At 40.7% G+C, this 22,114-nt stretch overlaps 2 protein-coding genes across 3 annotated transcripts; one reads left to right on the top strand and one right to left on the bottom strand.

Annotated features, from left to right (window-relative positions):
* Positions 1-737: 737 nt before the first annotated feature.
* On the bottom strand, positions 738-17,645 carry SDF4 (stromal cell derived factor 4). 2 transcript variants are annotated; one of them, XM_053962816.1, is made up of 7 exons: positions 17,351-17,645; positions 14,611-14,977; positions 9,453-9,589; positions 8,973-9,086; positions 5,968-6,126; positions 4,288-4,458; positions 738-2,448 (listed from the first exon to the last, which is right to left on the bottom strand). In XM_053962816.1, exons 2-7 carry the CDS (start codon positions 14,916-14,918, stop codon positions 2,213-2,215), a joined length of 1,125 nt encoding a protein of 374 aa, XP_053818791.1. In that variant the 5' UTR covers positions 14,919-14,977; positions 17,351-17,645; the 3' UTR covers positions 738-2,212. The 2 variants fall into 2 exon arrangements, with proteins under 2 accessions (XP_053818791.1, XP_053818792.1); XM_053962817.1 differs by having other exon boundaries at positions 4,288-4,463; positions 17,351-17,641.
* Positions 17,646-17,999: 354 nt separating this feature from the next.
* Positions 18,000-21,420, top strand: B3GALT6 (beta-1,3-galactosyltransferase 6). Its single transcript, XM_053962818.1, has one exon. It carries the CDS (start codon positions 18,256-18,258, stop codon positions 19,270-19,272), a length of 1,017 nt encoding a protein of 338 aa, XP_053818793.1. The 5' UTR covers positions 18,000-18,255; the 3' UTR covers positions 19,273-21,420.
* Positions 21,421-22,114: the final 694 nt, after the last annotated feature.

Here is a 22,114-nt window from a genome sequence, read left to right as displayed (position 1 = left end):
CCCCTCACGGCTCCGTTTCCCTCAGGGCGCTGTGACAGCCCCGAGCGCAGGAACGGCTCCGGGCGGGGACATTTGAGGGAAATTCCCGCTTTTCTCCACGCCCCTTCCCGCTCCCGGTTTGGGGTTTTTCGGCAGGAAAAGGAAATGCTGAGTTTGAAAAAGGGTTTAAGAGGTAAAAGGAGCCCTCAAGGGAGGGGAATCCCGATGGGAATGGCTGGAAAAGCGGGGATGGAGGAAGGGAGGAGCGCTGAGGGAATGCCCTGGCTGAGGCGGAATTCGGGAATTTTGTTTTCCAGACTGCCGGAGTTGGAGCCAGGAACTCAATGAAGTTCTAGGAGAGCTCCGTGGCATCACTGAATCCACAGAATAGTGGGAATTAAGGGAATTTCGTTTTCCAGCCTATTAGAATTGGATCCAGGATCTCAATTTTAGCTGTTCCAGCTGCCTGGAATCCAGCTTTACCTTCACCGACTAGAAAATACTGGGAATTAAGAGATTCCACGCTCATGTTGTCCCAAAATTAAATTAGGATGGTGTTGGCAAAATCTCTTCATAGATAAATTACAATTATCAGCTGATTTTACTGGAATTTTTGGGTTTAAACTCATTTTATTGGAGATTATCCATGGAATTTATTCCTCTTATTCCCCCCCCCCCCGCCCCCCGCCAAACTTTAAAAGCAGCAGAATTTCCAAAGCATGGAGAGAAATATTTAATGGAAAACAAACAAACAAAAGTATATAAAACCTTTTATCCAAGGAATTTAATAAAAACATCAAATAAAGCAGGAAAAGGGAAAGAGGGATAGCAATTCCTGTATTTACATTATATTAAGAATAAATTTAATCAAATAGAACATCTCATTAATTTCAGGAATTCTTTCCCAAAGAGGGGTTTTTCCCAGGAAAGATGGAAGCAGAGGAAAAATCAATTTTATCTGGGACAGAGATGCTTTCAGAGCTCACCCAAAGCCTGGAATTCCCCCCATATCATCAGCAGCAGCTCATTAACAGCATTAATTAGCACAGAGCTCATTAATTTTAGCAGTGAATTTTAATTAAGCAGCCATCAAACTCCATGGGAATTCCCACTGCTCTGTCCAACAGCTTAAATTCAAAAAAATACTTCCCAGTTGTTTGATTTTTGACCAAAATCTGATTTTATAAAGCCAAAATCTCCCACTGACAGTGCAGATGTCAACAAAAAAAAAGTACTTTTATATTAATTTAATTTTAATTAATGTTATTTTATTAATTTAATTCCAAAGAGTTTTTATGTAACATTTCAAATAAATGCTTCCCCACAGCTCCCTGAAAAAATTCCATTAAATTCCCAACAACTCTTCTGGAAGTTGAGAAAAATTTAAGGAATTGAGTGTGGATATTCCCAGAAGGTCAAACATTCCTTGGAACCACCAAAATTCCCCAAATCCAAATTCTATTTGGGATTCCCTGCAACAGCGGCTGTGAGGGCAACAAGGGAATAAATTAATTTAAGGAATTTCTCAAATGGAATTGGGTGTGAAGGACAAACACCCAAAATTCCCAAAATCCAAGTTTTATTTGGGATTCCCTGCCTGAGCAGCTGTGAGGGCAACAAGGGAATAAATTAATTTAAGGGATTTCTCAAATGCAGTTGGGTGTGAAGGACAAACACCCAAAATCCAAGTTTTATTTGGGATCCCCTGCACGAGCAGCTGAAGGAAACCACGGAATAAATAAATTTAAGGAATTTCTCTAAATTTAAGGAATTTCTCAAATGGAATTCTGTGTGAAGGACAAACACCCAAAATTCCCAAAAACCAACCTTTATTTGGGATCCCCTGCACGAGCAGCTGTGAGGACAACAAGGGAATAAATAAATTTAAGGAATTTCTCTAAATTTAAGGAATTTCTCAAATGGAACTGGGTGTAGAGGACAAACATTCCTTGGAACCACCAAAATTCCCCAAAATCCAACCTTTATTTGGGATCCCCTGCACGAGCAGCTGAAGGAAACCAGGGAATATTCCAGGACCCTCCCCAGGCAGAATTCCAGCTGCCTTCAACCCCAAACCCGAGGAGGAGGAAAATACCTGAATCCAGGAATTCCCACTTTTCCCAGCACGGAAAAACCTCTCCAAGGAGCCGCAGAGCGCAGGGACGGACGGAAATCCGGGAATCCGCCAGGACCGATTCCCGCCGCTCGGCCGAATCCTTTTTCCTTAGGACTTTTATTTTTTCCTGGGGGGGTTGGGAGCGGAACAGAAAGTTCTGGAAGAGGGGAGGGAGCTCAGAATTCCTCGTGGACGTTGCGGGCGTAATCCATGAGTTTGCTGCCGGTGAAATACTCGCTGTACTTGAGGATCTCGTCCAGCTCCAGGTGGTGGTTCTGGTTCTCGTCGGCCACGGCGATCATCTGCCGCGCCTCGTTCAGCGCGTTGTGCTCGTTCATGGGATCCATGTATTCCTGAAAAACCCACGGGAGAACGGCCTGAGCCCAGCCCTGCGCGTGCTCCCGGAAATCCCGCTCCAGTCCCAGCAGGGAAGCTCCCTGAGGAGGGTTTAAGGGTGGCTTTTTCCCGCTTTGTCGGCCGTTCCCGAAGGAAGGCGGATTTTTTACGGCTCGTTCCACTGAAATATCTGTGGGATTTGGGCTGCAAATTCCACAAACTCAGGATCAAATATTGGTGGGATTTGGGCTGCAAATTCCACAAACTCAGGATCAAATATTGGTGGAATTTGGGCTGCAAAATATTTGTGGAACTTGGGTGTAAATTCCACAAACTCAGGATCAAATATTTGTGGACTGTGGGCTGCAAATTCCACAAATTCAGGATTAAATACTTGCAGAATTTGGGCTGCAAAATATTTGTGGAATTTGGGTGTAAATTCCACAAATTCAGGATCAAATATTGGTGGAATTTGGGCTGCAAAATATTTGTGGAATTTGGGCTGCAAAATATATGTGGAACTTGGGTGTAAATTCCACAAACTCAGGATCAAATATTTGTGGAATTTGGGCTGCAAATTCAGGATCAAATATTGGTGGAATTTGGGCTGCAAATTCCACAAATTCAGGATCAAATTCCAGTTAAAAATGAGGAAATATCAAATTTCAGGATTTAAATTCTCTCATTGTTCTCATTTCTGTGCTGTTGTGACAGAAATCCTGATTTTTCTTAGATCCTTCCAAGGAATATTTGTGGAATTTGGGTTTCAAATTGAACTCAGGATCAAATTTCAGTTAAAAATTAATTTGCAGGACATAAATTCTCTCATTTTTCCTGCTTTCTTGGCTGTTCCCACAAACTATTTTAAAATGCAAAAACCATGAAATTAAAACAAAATTAAAATTAAATCAAAATACTCCATTTTAAAATTAAATACTTGTGAAAAAATGAGCTGGAACTGAATTTTTGAGGCTTTTAAAGCTGCATTTTAAATGAAATTAACGTGAAATTAAAATTAATTTATAATATTCCATTTTTTAAAATAAAAATCGATCTGTAAGTGAATTTTGGATGCTTTTAAAGCTGCATTTTAAATGAAATGAAAATGAAATTTAAACTATTCAATTTTTTAAACTAAAAATCGATCTGTAAGTGAATTTTGGACGTTTTTAAAGCTGCATTTTAAACGAAATTAAAATTAAATTTAAAATATTCCATTTTTTTTAATAAAAATGGATCTGTAAGTGAATTTTTGATGTTTTTAAAGCCGTATTTTAAACTAAATGAAAAGGAAATTTAAAACATTCCATTTTTTAAACTAAAAATCAATCTGTAAGTGAATTTTGGATGTTTTTAAAGCTGTATTTTAAACGAAATGAAAATGAAATTAAAAACATTCCATATTTTTTTAATACAAATGGATCTGTAAGTGAATTTTGGACGTTTTTAAAGCTGTATTTGAAATGAAATGAAAATGAAATTTAAAATATTCAATTTTTTAAACTAAAAATCAATCTGTAAGTGAATTTTGGACGTTTTTAAAGCTGTATTTGAAAAGAAATGAAAATGAAATTTAAACTATTCAAATTTTTAAACTAAAAACCAATCTGTAAGTGAATTTTTTACGTTTTTAAAGCCATATTTTAAACGAAACTAAAATGAAATTTAAAATATTCCATTTTTTAAACTAAAAATCAATCTGTAAGCGAATTTTTGATGTTTTTAAAGCAGTAATTTAAATGAAATGAAATTTAAAATACTCAATTTTTTTTACTACAAATGGATGTGCAAGTGAATTGTTGCTGTTTCCAAAGCTGCTTTTTGGAAGCGCTGGCTGGAGGAGGACGCGCATTCACCTCCAGCTCCTCCATGGTGACGATGCCGTCGCGGTTGGCGTCGATGACCTCCTGGAACTCCTTCCTCCTGTCCCTCACCCAGTCGTCGTCGATGTCCTGGGCCTGCTGGTTCTCCACGGTGCCCACGGGCAGCGAGATGAACTCCGGCAGCGTCAGCTTCTTGTCCCCGTCCTGATCTGCGAGGAACAGGGCCCGTTAGGGCTGGCACCGCCTTCGGGGCGCCAGCAGGCATTTCAACAGGCAGTGGATTGTGGTGAGAATGGGAATTCCCTCCTGGCCGGTGCAGAAAATTAAAATGTATTCACTTAATTCCCATAAAAATGGGAATTTCCTCCTGGTCGGTGCAGAAAATTAAAATATATTCACTTAATTCCCATAAAAATGGGAATTTCCTCCTGGCCGGTGCAGAAAATTAAAATATATTCACTTAATTCCCATAAAAATGGGAATTTCCTCCTGGTCGGTGCAGAAAATTAAAATATATTCACTTAATTCCCATAAAAATGGGAATTTCCTCCTGGCCGGTGCAGAAAATTAAAATGTATTCACTTAATTCCCATAAAAATGGGAATTTCCTCCTGGTCGGTGCAGAAAATTAAAATGTATTCACTTAATTCCCATAAAAATGGGAATTTCCTCCTGGCCGGTGCAAAAAATTAAAATAGATTCATTGGATTGTGGTGAAAATGGGAATTTCCTCCTGGACTGTGCAAGAAATTAAAATAGATTCACTTAATTCCCATAAAAAAGTACAAGGAATTAAAATAGGTTTGTTTAATTCCCATAAAAATAGGAATTTCCTACTGATCTGAGAAAAAAACAAACCCTCCCAAAATGCACAGAAAAATGGGAATCCATGGAATCCATGGATAAAATTCCCAGGAAATCCCAGTTTACCTAAATCCCTGATGATCTCCTGCACCATGAAGTGCGGCAGCCGTGGCTGTGCAAATATCCACATAAAATGGGAATGCATGGATACAGTGGGAATGCATGGAACTCCACCCGACTATTCTGTGAAAACCCCTCCCAAAATCCACAGGAAAATGGGAATCCATGGACACAATTCCCAGGAAATCCCGGCTTAGCCAAATCCCTGATGATCTCCTGCACCATGAAATGCAGCAGCCACAAATATCCAAATAAAAACGGGAATTAATGAACACAATTCCCAGGAGATCCCGGCTTAGCCAAATCCCGGATGATCTCCTGCACCATGAAGTGCAGCAGCCACAAATATCCAAATAAAAACGGGAATCCACGGATACAATGGGAATCCATGGAACTCCACCTGACTATTCCATCCCAAAATCCACATAAAAAAAGGGAATTAATGAACACAATTCCCAGGAAATCCCGGCTTACCCAAGTCCCGGATGATCTCCTGCACCATGAAGTGCAGCAGCCACAAATATCCAAATAAAAACAGGAATCCATGGAATTAATGAACACAATTCCCAGGAGATCCCGGCTTACCCAAGTCCCAGATGATCTCCTGCACCATGAAGTGCAGCAGCCACAAATATCCAAATAAAAACGGGAATTAATGAACACAATTCCCAGGAAATCCTGGCTTACCCAAGTCCCGGATGATCTCCTGCACCATGAAGTGCAGCAGCCACAAATATCCAAATAAAAACGGGAATTAATGAACACAATTCCCAGGAGATCCCGGCTTACCCAAGTCCCGGATGATCTCCTGCACCATGAAGTGCAGCATGCCGCGGCTGTGCTCGGGGTGCAGGAAGGACAGGAACTCCTGCTCGCTCAGCAGCAGGTCCGGGGGGGGATTGTCCGCCTGGTACCAGCGATCCTTCAGGTTGTCCAGCACTTCCTGCGCTGCAACGGCACCCGCGCAGCTGGGCTGCAGCTCATCCCACAGGCTGCAGTTTGGGATTGCAGCTCATCCCACAGCCTGCAGTTTGGGCTGGCAGCTCATCCCACAGCCTGCAGTTTGGGATTGCAGCTCATCCCACAGGCTGCAGTTTGGGATTGCAGCTCATCCCACAGGCTGCAGTTTGGGACTGCAGCTCATCCCACAGGCTGCAGTTTGGGACTGCAGCTCATCCCACAGGCTGCAGTTTGGGCTGGCAGCTCATCCCACAGATTGGAATTACCCCCATCAGTTTTTAGGATTTGGCACAATTCATTCTAAATTCTGGAACTGCCTCCATCCATTTTTGGGATTTGGCACATCCCAAATGCTGCAATTGCCCCCATCCGTTTGTAGGATTTGGTACAATTCGTCCCCAATTCTGGATTTGCCCCCGTCCATCTTTAGGGTTTGGCACAATTCATCCCCAATTCTGGATTTGCCCCTATCCATCTTTAGGGTTTGGCACAATTCATCCCCAATTCTGGATTTGCCCCCATCCATCTTTAGGATTTGGCACATGCCAAATGCTGCAACTGCCCCCATCCGTTTGTAGGATTTGGTACAATTCGTCCCCAATTCTGGCATTGCCCCCATCCATCTTTAGGGTTTGGAACAATGGCTTTGTGGGATTTTCAGTTCATCCCAAATCTTGGAATTGCCCCCTTCCATCTTTAGGATTTGGCACGATTAATTCTAAATTCTGGAACTGCCCCCATCCGTTTGTAGGATTTGGCACAATTCATCCCCAGTTCTGGCACTGCCCCCATCCATCTTTAGGATTTGGAACAATGGCTTTGTGGGATTTTCAGTTCATCCCCAATTCTGGATTTGCCCCCATCCATCTTTAGGATTTGGCACAATTCATCCCAAATCTTGGAATTGCCCCCATCCATCTTTAGGATTTGGCACAATTCATCCCAAATGCTGCAATTGCCCCCATCCGTTTTTGGGATTTGGCACAATCCCTTTGTAGGATTTCAGTTCATCCCAAATTTTGGAATTGCCCCCATCCATTTCTAGGATTTGGCACAACCAATTTTAGGAATTTCAGCTGTCCCAATCCATGTTTAGGATTTCAATTGTCCCAATTCAATGTTTAGGATTTCAGCTGTCCCATTCCACGTGTAGGATCTGAATTGTCCCAATCCATTTTTTAGGATTTGAATTCTCACACTCCATTTTTAAGACTTCAATGATCACAATCCATTTTTAGGATTTCAGTTGTCCCAATCCATTTTTAATACTTTGTCACAATCTGTTTTTAGGATTTAATTTGTCACAACCCCTTCATTTCAAGCTCTCAGTTGTTTAATCAATGACATTTTTAAAGCCTAAACCCTACAGATATTTATTTATCACATATTCCATATTTTTGCTGCAAGAAAAGTTAAATTAGAGGTGTATGAACACCAAAATTAGCACCAAAATCCCATGGAATTAATTCCTCCATTTCATCCCATCCAATTAATTCAAACAAAATCTTAACCTGAAATCCAAATTTCTACAGAAACTACCTTGAACTCCACACCCCCAAGGTGCTTTTGATTTAAAATAAAAAAACCCAAAAATCACTTTTACAGCTTGGAGGAGGAGAAAAAAAAAAAACAAAACAAAACAAAAGAAAAAAACCCAGAGGAAGTGGAGGATGAATAATTTGATTTTCCTAAAGAAGGTTTTGGGGCTCAGGTGCAGAACTGAGTGATTCAGCAGCTCGGAGGTTCCTGGAATCAGCCCCAGGTGATTTCCCTGCCCCTTCTCAGCTCCTTTTTTGTTGCATTTTTTTCAGTTGGGTTTTTTTATAGCCCTGGAAAATGTCACCGAAGCAATTGGGAAATGACTCATCCCTGCAGGGAAAGGGAAAGGTGCACGGGGGATTTTACAGGAAATTGAAATGTTGGTTTTAGGGGGGAAAAAAAAGGAAAATTCTGCTTTAAAATTGCAATTTTCATGGCAGGAGCAATGGGGGATTTGTGCTTTTTGACTTCAGTTTTTGGGGGGAATTTAGAGGAAATTTGAATTTTTTTTGAAAGCAGATTCCTCTTTAAAATTGCAATTTTCATGGCAGGAGCAATGGGGGATTTGTGCTTTTTTGGCATCAGTTTTTGCGGGGAATCTAGAGGAAATTTAAATTTTTTTGGAAGGAGATTCCTCTTTAAAATTGCAATTTTCATGGCAGATTCCCCTCAAAAATTGCAATTTTCATGGCAGGAGCAATGGGGGATTTGTGCTTTTTTGGCATCAGTTTTTGGGGGGAATTTAGAGGAAATTTAAATTTTTTTGGAAGGAGATTCCTCTTAAAAATTGCAATTTTCATGGCAGATTCTGGTCAGGATGAATGAAGGATTTCTGTCTTTTGACTTAATTTTTGGGAGGATTTTAGAATAAATTTAAATATTTAAAGAAAATAAATATTATTAAATATTAAATTATTTAACATTAATTAATAGTTAAGGAAAAAACAAGAAGATTCCTCTTAAAAATCTCATTTTCACAGCAAATTTCAGATGGAAAAAAATGCAGAATTTTTGTTCCATTAAGGAGGAAAACAAGAAGATTCTTCTTCAAAATTTCAATTTCCACAGCAAATTTTAGGCGGAAAAAAATCAGATTTTTTTTTTTTAAGGGATGAAAACAAGAAGATTCCTCTAAAAAAAAAAAAAAAAAAATCTCATTTTCCCAGCAAATTTCCGATGGAAAAATGCAGAATTTTTGGTTTCTTTTTTAACTCCTCCTCAAGCACAACAACCCAAACATTTCCCTCCCGTTTCTATTTTTGTTTTAAGAACAAAAAACCCCCTTCTGCACTTACTCTCTTCATCTATTTTCAGCTCTTCGTTGTTTTTAATTTTCTCTGCAATTTCCTTTTCATTGAAGCCTTTGCTGGCCAAAAATTTAATTTTATATTCGTCCCATGAAACGTGACCTGCAAGTGAGAACATTTCACCTTGAAACGCTGAATTTTGGATTGAATTCTTTCCAAATCAACTTTTTCAAGGTTTTTTTTTTAAATCCAACATCACAACCCCAAACTGAATTTTAGGCATGACAACATCAAAGCTGTCACCTGATTCATTTTTGGGGTTTATTTAACCATAAAATGTTGTGAAAAATTCGATTTATTCATTTTTTTCCTCATTTCTTTACGAAACAAAAACCTGCCTGCAGCACATCCTTCCCCACAAAAACCCAAATTTGCCACCCCCCACTTCAATTCGATGCCAGCAATAAATTCAAGATGCCAAAATTGACATAAAAATCAATTTTTTGGAGGGGAAAAAGCGGATTTTACCGTCGCCATCGGGATCCACAGCTCTGAAATGCATTTTGTTCTCCTCCACGGCCTCCTGGAAATGCTCATCTGTTTTCTCCATGATCCAACGTTGCATTTCCTTGGCACTGATTTTTTTGTCATTATTCACATCCACCCTTGGGGAGGAAAAAAAAAAAAAACAAAAAAAAAAAAAAACAAAAAAAAAAAAAAAAAAAAAACAAACAAAAAAAAAAAACCAACAAAAAAAAAACAAAAAAACCCAAAAAAAACCCCAAACAAACAAAAAAAAACCAAAAAACAAAACAACAAAAAAAAAAAAAAAAAAACAAAACAAAAAAAAAAAAAACAGGATTTCAGTTCAGGAGGGAAAAAAAAATCTGCTCGGTTTTTAGTTTCTAAATGGTTTTATTCAGCAGAAATTCACCAAAAAAAAAGAATATTTTTGATTTTTCTGTGAGAAATAAGTGGCAGATCAGCCCTTAGTTCAGAATGAAATGTAAATAATTGCATTAATTTAATGAAATTTAGCAAGATTTAGGTTATTACTCAATGAAATAATTTTTTTTTTCAGGAATTAAATCATGATTTTGAGGGAATTTTCCCCACTAAATCATCCCTGATGGAATTTTGGGTCGCTCCAAGTTCAGAATTGGAAAAATTTCCTTCCAGGTCTTGAATTCTCTCTCAAATTTCCCTTTCCAAGCCCCTTTTTTTATAAAATGTAATTGAATTTTTATTTTTCAGCACATTTGAAGGCTGCACATCCATTTGTTCCCAGGGGTTTCCTGCCTGCCTCCTGCTTTGCCCAGGGAATTTGTGGGTTCAGAGCTGCACAATTCAATTTTCCAGCCACATCCAATCCGATCAAGCCTGATTTCATTAAGAAATTAATGAAAAATTCACAGCTCCAAAGCCAAAAGAAATCGAATTTTCTGCCACTCTGAGGGGTTTGAGCATTAAATAAAAATTCAAAATATCCCTAAAAATCAGATTTTATTGTTACCATTTCAAATTCTATTTAAAGTATGTCATAAATCACACCTTGTAATTCAAAATATCCCTAAAAATCAGATTTTATTTTGCTACCATTTCAAATTCTATTTAAAGCACCTCATAAATCACACCTTGCAATTCAAAATATCACTAAAAATCAGATTTTATTTGTTACCATTTCAAATTCTATTTTGTTACCATTTCCAATTCTATTTAAAGCACCTCATAAACCACTCCTTGCAACTGAAAATATCCCTAAAAATCAGATTTTATTTTGTTACCATGCCAATTCTATTTAAAGCATCTCATAAACCACTCCTTGTAATTCAAAATATCCCTAAAAATCAGATTTTATTTTGTTACCAGTTAAATTTCTATTTAAAGTACCTCATAAATCACACCTTGTAAATTCAAAATATCCCTAAAAATCAGATTTTATTGTTACCATTTCAAATTCTATTTAAAGTATGTCATAAATCACTCATTGCAATTCAAAATATCCCTAAAAATCAGATTTTATTGTTACCATTTCCAATTCTATTTAAAGCACCTCATAAATCACTCCTTGCAATTGAAAATATCACTAAAAATCAGATTTTATTTTGCTACCATTTCAAATTCTATTTAAAGCATGTAATAAATTCCACCTCACAATTCAAAATATCCCTAAAAATCAGATTTTATTTGTTACCAGTTAAATTTCTATTTAAAGTTCCTCATAAATCACACCTTGTAATTCAAAATATCACTAAAAATCAGATTTTATTTTGCTGCCATTTAAATTTCTATTTAAAGCACCTCATAAACCACTCATTACAATTCAAAATATCCCTAAAAATCAGATTTTATTTTGCTGCCATTTCAAATTCTGTTTTGTTACCATTTCCAATTCTATTTAAAGCACTTCATAAATCACTCCTTGCAATTCAAAATATCACTAAAAATCAGATTTTATTTTGTTACCATTTCAAATTCTATTTAAAGCACCTCATAAACCACTCCTTGTAATTCAAAATATCACTAAAAATCAGATTTTATTTTGTTACCATTTCAAATTCTATTTAAAGCACTTCATAAACCACACCTTGCAATTCAAAATATCATTTAAATCAGATTTTGTTTTGTTACCATTTCAAATTCTATTTAAAGCACCTCATAAATCACTCCTTGCAATTCAAAATATCATTTAAATCAGATTTTATTTTGTTACCATTTAAATTCTATTTAAAGCACTTCATAAACCACTCCTTGCAATTGAAAATATCACTAAAAATCAGATTTTATTTTGTTACCATTGCCAATTCTATTTAAAGCACCTCATAAACCACTCCTTGCAATTGAAAATATCATTTAAATCAGATTTTATTTTGTTACCATTGCCAATTCTATTTAAAGCACCCCCCACGCACCCTTTTTCAATAAAAAAGCCCAAAAATGAAAGAAAAAAAGCCAAACCAAAAGCCCCACGTGGCCTCTGCCCTTTACCTGCTGCCACCACTGAGCTGTTTTGATTGAAACTCGAATTATTCAAGATGTGATTTGCCTGGAAATGTCAAGGAAATGTGAAAAAAGAGAGCAAACAACCCCCAAAAAAAATGAAAAATGCAGATTTGGGGAGTTTCAGAATGACTGGTCCCAGCAGGGAGATGCTTTTTGCATTTATTTATAATTAATTCAAGAAAGAGCTGAATGAAATTCTCTTTATTCAGGGCAAGTCTGAAAGTGTTAATTGGAGGTGTTTAATTAAAAAAATGCAAATTAAGGTGGCTCTGCCACCTGCTGTCTGAAAGTGCTGAAGGAATTTAAAAAAAAAAAAGGGAATTTTAGTAAAGAAAATGCTTGGATGTCTTAAAATGAAATTAATATTTGTCCACCATGTAAAGAAATTAATTAACTTCAAAAAAAAGCAATTAATGGAAAATATTTTCTTTCTGTTGTCTAAAAGTTGTAATTTTGAAAGATTAAAACTCCCAATTTTTAAATAGGAAATAAAAGTCCTCATTTTGTGAACATGAATTCAAATTCCCAATTTTGAAAAATTTAAATTCCCAATTTTTAAATAGGAATTAAAATTCCTCATTTTGTGAACATGAATTCAAATTTCCAGTTTTGAAAAATTTAAATTCCCAATTTTTAAATAGGAATTAAAATTCCTCATTTTGTGAACATGAATTCAAATTTCCAGTTTTGAAATGCTAAAATTCCCAATTTTAAAATAGGAATTAAAAGTCCCCATTGTGAGAACGTGAATTCAAATTCCCAATTTTTAAATAGGAATTAAAATTCCTCATTTTGAGAACGTGAATTCAAATTCCCAATTTTTAAATAGGAATTAAAATCCTCAAATTAAAAAAAAAATCATTAAAATTCCCAATTTGGAAATGTTTAAATTCCCAATTTTTAAATAGGAACTAAAAGTCCCCATTTTGAAAACATAAATTCAAATTTCCAATTTTGAAATAGGAATTAAAATCCTCAAATTAAAAAAAATCATTAGAATTTCCAATTTTGAAATGTTAAAATTCCCAATTTTTAAATAGGAATTAAAAAATCCTCAAATTAAAAAAAAAATTCATTAAAATTTTCAATTTGGAAATATTAAAACCCCCCCAATTTTAAACATGAATTCAAATCCCCAATTTTGAATTATGAAAATTCCACATTTTGAAAATATGAAGCAAAATCCCCAATTTTGAAAACATTCCAAAATAACCCAATTTTTCAAATTCATTAACATTTCCAATCTGGAACCATTAAAATCCCCCATTTTGAATCCATGAATTTCAATCCCAAAGTTTTAAACATTCCTTCCAATTTCCCATTTTGGAAACATTGAAATTCCCAATCTGGAACTGGAAAAATCCCTAATTTACTGATTGAATTCCCAATTAAAATTAAACTGATTTAATTAAACTGATTTAATTCCCAATTTTTAAACACTCGTTATGTTTCCAATTCAAACCCTCCAAAATTCCCTTTTTTTTGCTTTTTTTTTTTGCTTTTTTGGTTTTTTTTTGGTGTTTTTTTTTTTTGGGGGGGATTTTTTTTTTGGTTTTTTTTTTATTTTGGGGTGGTTTTTGGGGGGGGAGTTTTTTTGGGTTTTTTTTTGGTTTGGTTTGGTTTTTTTTTTTTTTTGTTTAATTTTTAACCCTTCCCTTTTTCTTGGTTTTTTTTTTTGTTTTTTTTTTTTTTTTTTTGTTTGTTTTCTGTTTTTTTTTTTTTTTTTTGTTTTGTTTTTGGGGCTTTTTGGGGGGTTGGGATTTTTGGTTTTTTTTTGGGTTTTTGGGGGGGGGTTGTTTGTTTTTGGGGTTTTTTTTGCTCTTTTTTTTGTTTGTTTTGTTTTGTTTTGGGGTTTTTTGGGGGGAGGTTTTGGGTTGGTTTTTTTTAGGTTTTGGGTTTTTTTTTTTTGTTTTTTTGTGTATTTTGGGGGTTTTTGGGGTATTTCTGTTTGTTTGTTTTTTGGGTGTGGTTTTTTTTGGTGGTTTTTTGAGGTTTTTTTTGGGTTTCTTTTGTGAGTTTTTTTCCTTTTTCTTGGTTTTTTTTTTAACCCGTCCCTTCCCAATGCCTTTTTTGGGGGGGGGTTGGGGTTTTTTTGGGTTTTTTTTTTTGTTTGTTTTTGGTGGTTTTTTTGTTTTTTTGGTGTGGTTTCTTGCTTTTTTTTGGTTTTTTTTTAACCCTTCCCAACTCACTTGGAGAAAATCCCCACGAGCTTCCTCCTGTTCCTGCAGGGCTGCGAGTCCTCCCCCACTGATTTAATTTTTAAACATTTGTTATATTTCCAATTCAAACCCACCAAAACTCACTTGGTTTTTTGCTTTTTTGGTTTTTTTGTTTGTTTGTGTTTTTGTTGGGTTTTTGTTTGTTTGTTTGATTGTTTTTTGGGGGGATTCTGGAGGTTTTTTTGGGGTTTTTTTTGGTGTAATTTCTTGCTTTTTTTTGGTTTTTTTTAACCCTTCCCAACTCACTTGGCGAAAATCCCCACGAGCTTCCTCCTGTTCCTGCGGGGCTGCGAGTCCTCCCCCACTGATTTAATTTTTAAACATTTGTTATATTTCCAATTCAAACCCACCAAAATTCCCTTTTTCTTTTTTTTTGTTTTTTTTTTTTTTTTTTGTTTTTTGGGGTTTTTTTTGTGTAATTTCTTGCTTTTTTTTGGTTTTTTTTTCAACCCTTCCCAACTCACTTGGCGAAAATCCCCACGAGCTTCCTCCTGTTCCTGCGGGGCTGCGAGTCCTCCTCGAAGCGCTCGAGCTCCTTGCCCAGGAACACCTCCTGGTGGAACTCCCTGTTCAGGTGCCCGTCCAGCTCCATCTTGACGCCGTTCAGGTGGTCGGGGGGCACGAGCTCCTTCTCGTCCCTGCCCTCGCCCCCCTTCTCCCTCAGCAGCGAGTGGTTGGCAGGCCGGGCACGCGCGGGCGGCGCCAGCAGCAGCAGCAGCAGCAGCCAGAGGCAAAGAGAGCCCCGGCTGCACGGGCCAGCCGGGCCTGGCATCGTCCTGTGGGGTTGTTATGGGGTTTCTTCTTGTTCCTCCTTGTTGGAGGCGTTGTGGGCTGAAGGGAAAAGAGAAAAAAGAATGTTAAATGTGGAAAGAAAAGGTCAGTGTGGGTTAAAGGGCCTGAAAGGAAAAGGAAAAATAAACTTGGAAGGAAAAGGTGATTGTGGGTTAAAGGGTCTGAAAGGAAAACAAGAGGAAAAAACAAGTTAAACCTGGAAGGAAAAGGTGATTGTGGGTTAAAGGGCCTGAAAGGAAAAGAAGAGGAAAAAGCAAGTTAAACTTGGAAGGAAAAGGTGATTGTGGGTTAAAGGGTCTGAAAGGAAAAGAAGAGGAAAAAGAATGTTAAACTTGGAAGAACAAAGTGATTGTGGGTTAAAGGGTCTGAAAGGAAAAGGAAAAATAAACTTGGAAGGAAAAGGTGATTGTGGGTTAAAGGGTCTGAAAGGAAAAGAAGAGGAAAAATAAAATTTGAAGGAAAAGGTGACTGTGAGTTAAAGGGTCTAAAAGGAAAAGAAGAGGAAAAAACAAGTTAAACCTGGAAGGAAAAGGTCACTGTGGGTTAAAGGGTCTGAAAGGAAAAGAGGAAAAAAATGTTAAACTTGGAAGGAAAAGGTGACTGTGGGTTAAAGGGTCGGAAAGGAAAAGAGGAAAAAGAATGTTAAACCTGGAAGGAAAAGTCACTGTGGGTTAAAGGGTCTGAAAGGAAAGAAATAAGAAAAACAAGTTAAACTTTGAAGTAAGATGTCACTGTGGGTTAAAGGATCTAAAAGGAAAGAAATAGGAAAAATAAATTAAACTTTGAAGGAAAAGGTCAATGTGGGTTAAAGGATTTAAAAGGAAAAGAAGAGGAAAAACCAAGTTAAACTTTGAAGGAAAAGGTCACTGTGGGTTAAAGGATCTAAAAGGAAAAAAGGAAAAAAACCATTTTAAACTGAAGCAATAGGTGATTAATGGACACACAGAAATTAAAATAATCTATATAAAGTATTAATAATTTACTTATACACATATAATTACATGTGCTTAACTTATACACATAAATATAGATACATAACTTATTTATAGACATCTAAATACATATTTATATACATATAAATTGATATAAATAAAAAATATATTATATATTACAAATATATATTTATATATATGCATATATATTACATGTATGCATACTTACATGTATTTATGTTAAATACATATAAATACATGGACATAACTTTTTATGTACGTATAAATATATGTACATAAAATTAATCATTCCAAGGAAAAAATAATCCCAAATCCTGTCCCAGAGCCATCAAATCCGAATATTCTGCCCTGGAAGTGACCACAGGGATCATCCCGTCCAATTCCAGGGAAAAATAATCCCAAATCCAACAGAGAGCGCGCCAAGGAACCCAAACCCTCAGAGCCCCTCAAACACCCCAAAACTCCTCAGAGCCCCCAGAAACCCCAAAACTCCTCAGAGCCCTCAAACACCCCAAAACTCCTCAGAGCCCTCAAACACCCCAAAACTCCTCAGAGCCCCCAGAAACCCCAAAACTCCTCAGAGCCCTCAAACACCCCAAAACTCCTCAGAGCCCCCAGAAACCCCAAAACTCCTCAGAGTCCCCAGAAACCCCAAAACTCCTCAGAGCCCCTCAAACACCCCAAAACCCCTCAGAGCCCTCAAACACCCCAAAACTCCTCAGAGCCCTCAGAAACCCCAAAACTCCTCAGAGCCCCCAGAAACCCCAAAACTCCTCAGAGCCCCCAGAATCCCCAAAACTCCTCAGAGCCCCCAGAAACCCCAAAACTCCTCAGAGCCCTCAGAAACCCCAAAACTCCTCAGAGCCCCCAGAATCCCCAAAACCCCTCAGAGCCCCTCAAACACCCCAAAACTCCTCAGAGCCCCCAGAAACCCCAAAACTCCTCAGAGCCCCTCAAACACCCCAAAACTCCTCAGAGCCCTCAGAAACCCCAAAACTCCTCAGAGCCCCCAAAACTCCTCAGAGCCCCCAGAAACCCCAAAACTCCTCAGAGCCCCCAAAACTCCTCAGAGCCCCCAGAAACCCCAAAACTCCTCAGAGCCCCCAGAAACCCCAAAACTCCTCAGAGCCCTCAGAGCCCCTTAAAGCCCTCAGAAACCCCAAAACCCCTCAAAGCCCCCAGAACTCCTCAAAGCCCTCAGAGCTCCCAGAAACCCTAAGAGCCCCCAGAGCCCCTCAAAGCCCTCAGAAACCCCAAAACCCCTCAGACCCCCCAGAGCCTCTCAAAGCCCTCAGAAACCCCAAAACCCTCCAGAGCCCCCAGGACCCCTCGCAGCCGCTCAGAATCTCTCACAGCCCCCAGAACCCCTCAGAGCACTCAGGGCCCTCAGAACCCCTCGGAGCCCCTCAGAACTCGCCACGACCCCCGCGGGGCTGCGGGAGGAGCCGCCCGCACTCACCGGCAGCCCGGAGGCAGGGAGCGGACGCTGCCCCGAGCGCCGCGACGGCCGCGGGGAGGCTCAGCCCGGGCCCGGCCGCCGCTGAGCGCCCGCGGCCCCTCACGGCCCTCACGGCCCTCACGGAACCCGGCGCTGCCAGGGCGGAGGGAGGCGGGAGGAGGCGGAAGTTCGGTCACTGCGCCGCGCGGCGGGAAGGCGCGGCCGCCATCTTAGGTGAGGGCAGCCGCCATTTCCGGCAGGGAGGCGGCAAAGGGGCGTTTTCCTGGCCGTCCTATCGTTTTCTCGGTTGTTAGCGTGTTGATCTCCTCCCGCTTCCTGGCTGTGGCTGTTTTCAGTGAATCGTGGAATGGTTTGGGTTGGGAGGGACCTTAAATAGCATCTAATACAAACCCCTGGCCCAGCTGTGGCTGCCCATCCCTGGAATTGCCCGAGGCCAGGTTGGACATGGAGGCTTGGAGCAGCCTGGGATAGTGGAGGGTGTCCCTGCCCATGGTGGGGGGTGGCGCTGGATGGGCTTTGAGCCCATCCCAACCTTTTACCGTTCCACGATTCCACGAAGAAGGCACGGCCACGGCGCAGTGCCCAAACCCAAGATGGCTCCTCCTCGGCCTCAGGTGCCCTACTCAAAGATGGCAGCCGCCGCGTCAAGCGCTGCGGCCTCCGCCCCTCCTCCCGCCCCTTGCCCCGGTGCGGGAAGCACCGGAGCCGCGGCAGGAGCAGGGACGGAACCGCCGCTTCCCCGAGGAGAAGGCGGAAAACCTCGGGAGAGCCATGAAACCACCGCAGCGCCGCAGCGGCGCGCGGTGAGCGCTCCCGCAGAGAGCTTGTCCCCTCCCGGCGGCCATACCGCCGTTCCCGCCTAAACGCGGCGGCGGCGGCGCCGGCCGTGAGGGGGCCCCGCGGCCATGAAGGCGCTGCGGCGGCTGAGCCGGCACCGCACCGCGCTGGGGCTCGGCGGGCTCTCGCTCTGCGCCGCCGTCCTGCTCTACCTCGCCAAGTGCACCTCCGAGGGGCTGCGCCCGCTGCCCGCGGCCCCCGCGCTCCCGCACGGCCAGCCCGGCCGGGGGGCCCGCGCCGCGCCGCCGGCCGGCCCTGAGGGCAGCGCCTTCGTGGCCGTGGTGGTGATGAGCGGCCCCAAGTACAGCGAGCGGCGCAGCATCATCCGCAGCACCTGGATGGCGGCGGCGCGGCAGGCGCCTCACGGCCGCGTCTGGAGCCGCTTCGTGGTGGGCACGGCGGGGCTGGGCGCCGAGGAGCTGCGGAGCCTGGAGCTGGAGCAGAGCCGCCACCGGGACCTGCTGCTGCTGCCGGAGCTGCGCGACTCCTACGAGAACCTCACGGCCAAGGTGCTGGCGACCTACGTGTGGCTGGATGCGCACCTGGACTTCCAGTTCGCCCTCAAGGCGGACGACGACACCTTCGTGCGCTTGGACGTGCTGGTGGAGGAGCTGAGGGCCAAGGAGCCGCGGCGCCTCTACTGGGGCTTCTTCTCGGGCCGCGGGCGGGTGAAATCCGGGGGGAAGTGGAAGGAGAGCGCCTGGCTGCTGTGTGATTATTACCTGCCCTACGCGCTGGGCGGCGGCTACGTGATCTCCGCCGACCTGGTGCGCTACCTGCGCCTCAGCAGGGACTACCTGAACCTGTGGCAGAGCGAGGACGTGTCCCTGGGCGTGTGGCTGGCGCCCATCGACGTGAAGAGAGTGCACGACCCCCGCTTCGACACCGAGTACAAATCGCGCGGCTGCAGCAACAAATACATCGTGACGCACAAGCAGAGCATCGAGGACATGCTGGAGAAGCACCAGACGCTGGCCAAGGAGGGGAAGCTCTGCAAGGAGGAGGTTAAACTCAGGCTTTCCTACATGTACGACTGGGCGGTGCCTCCCTCGCAGTGCTGCCAGAGGAAGGACGGCATCCCCTGAAAGGCTCGGGAAGAAGAAGCCTCGGGGATGGTGGACTCTGGTTGCTGTTACACGGGGGAGAATCCCGGGAAAATGGGCTCCTTGCCTCAGTTTCCCCCTCAGAACATTGGGGCCAAAAGGCTTTGGGATGCAGGCATGGCTGGATTTAGGGAAGAGCAGAATCCTGGAATCTCCTGCTCCATACCCAAGGACAAAGCTCCCAAGTGCCAGCCTGGTGCTGTGGGTCCGTAATTCCAGCAGAACCGAGTGGGAAGAGGTGATAAAATGGAATTCTTGCCTCAGTTTCTCCCTCAGAACACTGGGAACAAATCGTTCCCCTCGGGTACTGATCCCAAAGGCTGTGGGATGCAGGCCTGGCTGGATTTAGGGAGTTGCAGTTAATTGGAGTCAGGGGTTAATTACTCTGAAAAAGATTTTGCACGGCTCATCGTCACCCCGGGACTCCCTGAGAGCTGCTGACGTGGCATGGTTAAAGATTCTTAAAAAACAAAACAAACCAGGTGCCAGAGAGCACAGGAAGAGGCCAAACGCCAGGACTGAAGGCAAATAAAAGGTGGCAAACCACAAAAAGTAGAGAAAAAAGTGGGGAGAGAAGTGGAATGAGAAGTTTGAACAGATCCTGAGCTTGATTTGCTCAAGGCCACGCTAAGTTTTGATGCTGATGAGACTGAAAAAAGGAGGCTGCTGTTTATTCCTTGGCACGGAAATGCCAGCTTGGCACGGAGGGAAGAGCCCAAACTGGGACCAGGTTATTCCAGAGGGTAGGAAAAGGGATCAGCTTTTCCTGGGATAGCTGCAGGGAGAGAATGGAATCATTAAATCTGTTCATTTGTCCTTTTTTTTTTTCCCTTTGAAAAGAAGTGTCCATAAATCCCCTCCAGCCCCAAAGGGAGGTGGCTGAGTTTGGGCAGAAATTACATTTATTCTTATTTTGGGAGAAGATTTTTTTTTTTTTTTTTTTTTTTAGCTTTGCAAATCCTCCAGGTGTTGTTTTGAGCTCATTTCCCTCCCAACACTCACTCAGGAACTCCCTGGCTGCCCCAGGACTTCAAATTTAGATTTATTTTTTAATACAAACGAGCAAGAATTGATCAGTGGGAGTTCAAAAACCCATTGGCCCATAGGTGGGGATTTAAGGTACAAAAGTGAAATTTGTGTAGTCAAGAGAAAACGGTTCCCCCCACCCCAAAAATTCAATTTGGAGAACTTTTACTTCTCTTTTCAGCACACTAAAAAAAAAAACAAAAAACATTTAGGTGCTCAAAGCTGGGGAAATTCCCTCCTCCTCTCCAAAAATTCCTTGCAGAGGAACTAAAATTGAATTAATTATCAGTGACACATCCAAAATTGGGTTTTTTTTTTTTCCCTCAGATGTGATTTCTTTATCTCCAAACCTGGAATTCCAACATTTTTCCACTGGCTTGAGCCGTTTTTACTTCGGAAATGTAAAAATTGCATTTTTTCAATGTTTTTTTGGGGAGGTTTTTTGTGGGTTTTTTGGTTTTTTTTGGTGTTTGTTGCACTCTGCACTTTCATTCCCATTCCGTTCCCAACTCTGGCTGGAAGAGACAAAAATTGAAAATGGCACAGGAAAATTGAAAATGGAAAAAATCCCAATTCCTCTTTCTTTTTTGCTCTGCAAAAATTAGGAATTTTAGCAATTAGGAATGCCAAAGGGATCACTTACATTGCAGTTTTATTTATTTTTTGGTTATTCTTGTTTTAATTAATTAATTACTGAAGATCAAAAATCCTCAGAAGACTTTTTTTATTTTGAAAATTTCAAGACTTTTTTTTTTTTTCCTAAAACAAAACTAAAACCCTGCAAAAACTCAATTATTTTAGCATGTTCAACTCGATTATTATAATAATTATTATAATTATTATTATAATGCATGCATAGGAATTACCAGGGAGTATTTTTCCCCCCAAAATATCCTCTTCCAAAGCAGGAATTTTCCAAGATGTCAGCAAATTCCACTTTTTTAAACATCCCATTTGCCATCTGAGCTTCATCGACGTCGTCTGTATCGTGATAAATTACCTGTAATGTGAATATTTATTTATAATTATATTTATTTCGAATTCTTGCCTCTGTGTTCTCTTTATTTTCCCAGAAAAATTACAAATAAATCCATTTATTCCCAGTGTTTTATCCACCTTTATGCATTTTTTCCCAGGAAAATCACAAATAAATCCATTTATCCCCATCATAACTTCATTATTTTATCCCACTCAGCCTTTTTTTTCCCCCAGAAAATGACAAATAAATCCATCCATTCCCATGTAAACATAAATTTTCCTATTATTTTATCCATCTCACCCTTTTTCCCCCAGGAAAATACCAAATAAATCCATTTATTCCCAGAATAACATTGAATTTCCTATTATTTTATCCACCTTTCCCCTTTATTTTCCCTGGAAAATTCCACCTGGGAAGCAAAATCAGCTGAGGATGAGGCCAAATAATTCTAAAGGAATTTTTTCCCCCCTGATTTCCTTGGAATCTTTAATCCCCAGCATTCCAATATTTTTTAAATTGTTTTTCCTCCACATTTCAAACATTCCACGCTCAAAAAACAACTCAAACTTCTCTCAAAAATGAAAATAATCGGATTTTTCCCCATAAATAACTGGGGATAACTTTGGGATTTTTGCTGTTGAAGCGAAGGGATCCTTTTGGAATTTATTCCCAGATTTTCCTGCCTGGCCCAGGCAGTCGCTAGATGTCACTGCAAGCCTTTGGAATTGTGAATTCCTTAAAAAAATTTTTTAAAAAAGGGAATTTAACTGTCCAAACCCTGGTATTTATGACTAAAATCAGGTGGCGGTCTCTGATTTT

This window comes from Vidua chalybeata, chromosome 22, assembly GCF_026979565.1.
Source record: "Vidua chalybeata isolate OUT-0048 chromosome 22, bVidCha1 merged haplotype, whole genome shotgun sequence".
NCBI lineage: Eukaryota > Metazoa > Chordata > Aves > Passeriformes > Viduidae > Vidua > Vidua chalybeata.
This window is presented reverse-complemented; position numbering and strand designations above follow the sequence as displayed.

Coding starts and splice junctions, on each gene's coding strand:
- SDF4 (XM_053962816.1), bottom strand. CDS start 14,918: ATGCCAGGCCCGGCTGGCCCGTGCAGCCGGGGCTCTCTTTGCCTCTGG. Junction 9,590..14,610: donor CTCGTGGGGATTTTCGCCAA/GTGAGTTGGGAA, acceptor TTCCTCCCCAAG/GGTGGATGTGAATAATGACA. Junction 4,459..5,967: donor GGAGATCATCCGGGACTTGG/GTAAGCCGGGAT, acceptor CTCGCAGATCAG/GACGGGGACAAGAAGCTGAC.
- B3GALT6 (XM_053962818.1), top strand. CDS start 18,256: ATGAAGGCGCTGCGGCGGCTGAGCCGGCACCGCACCGCGCTGGGGCTC.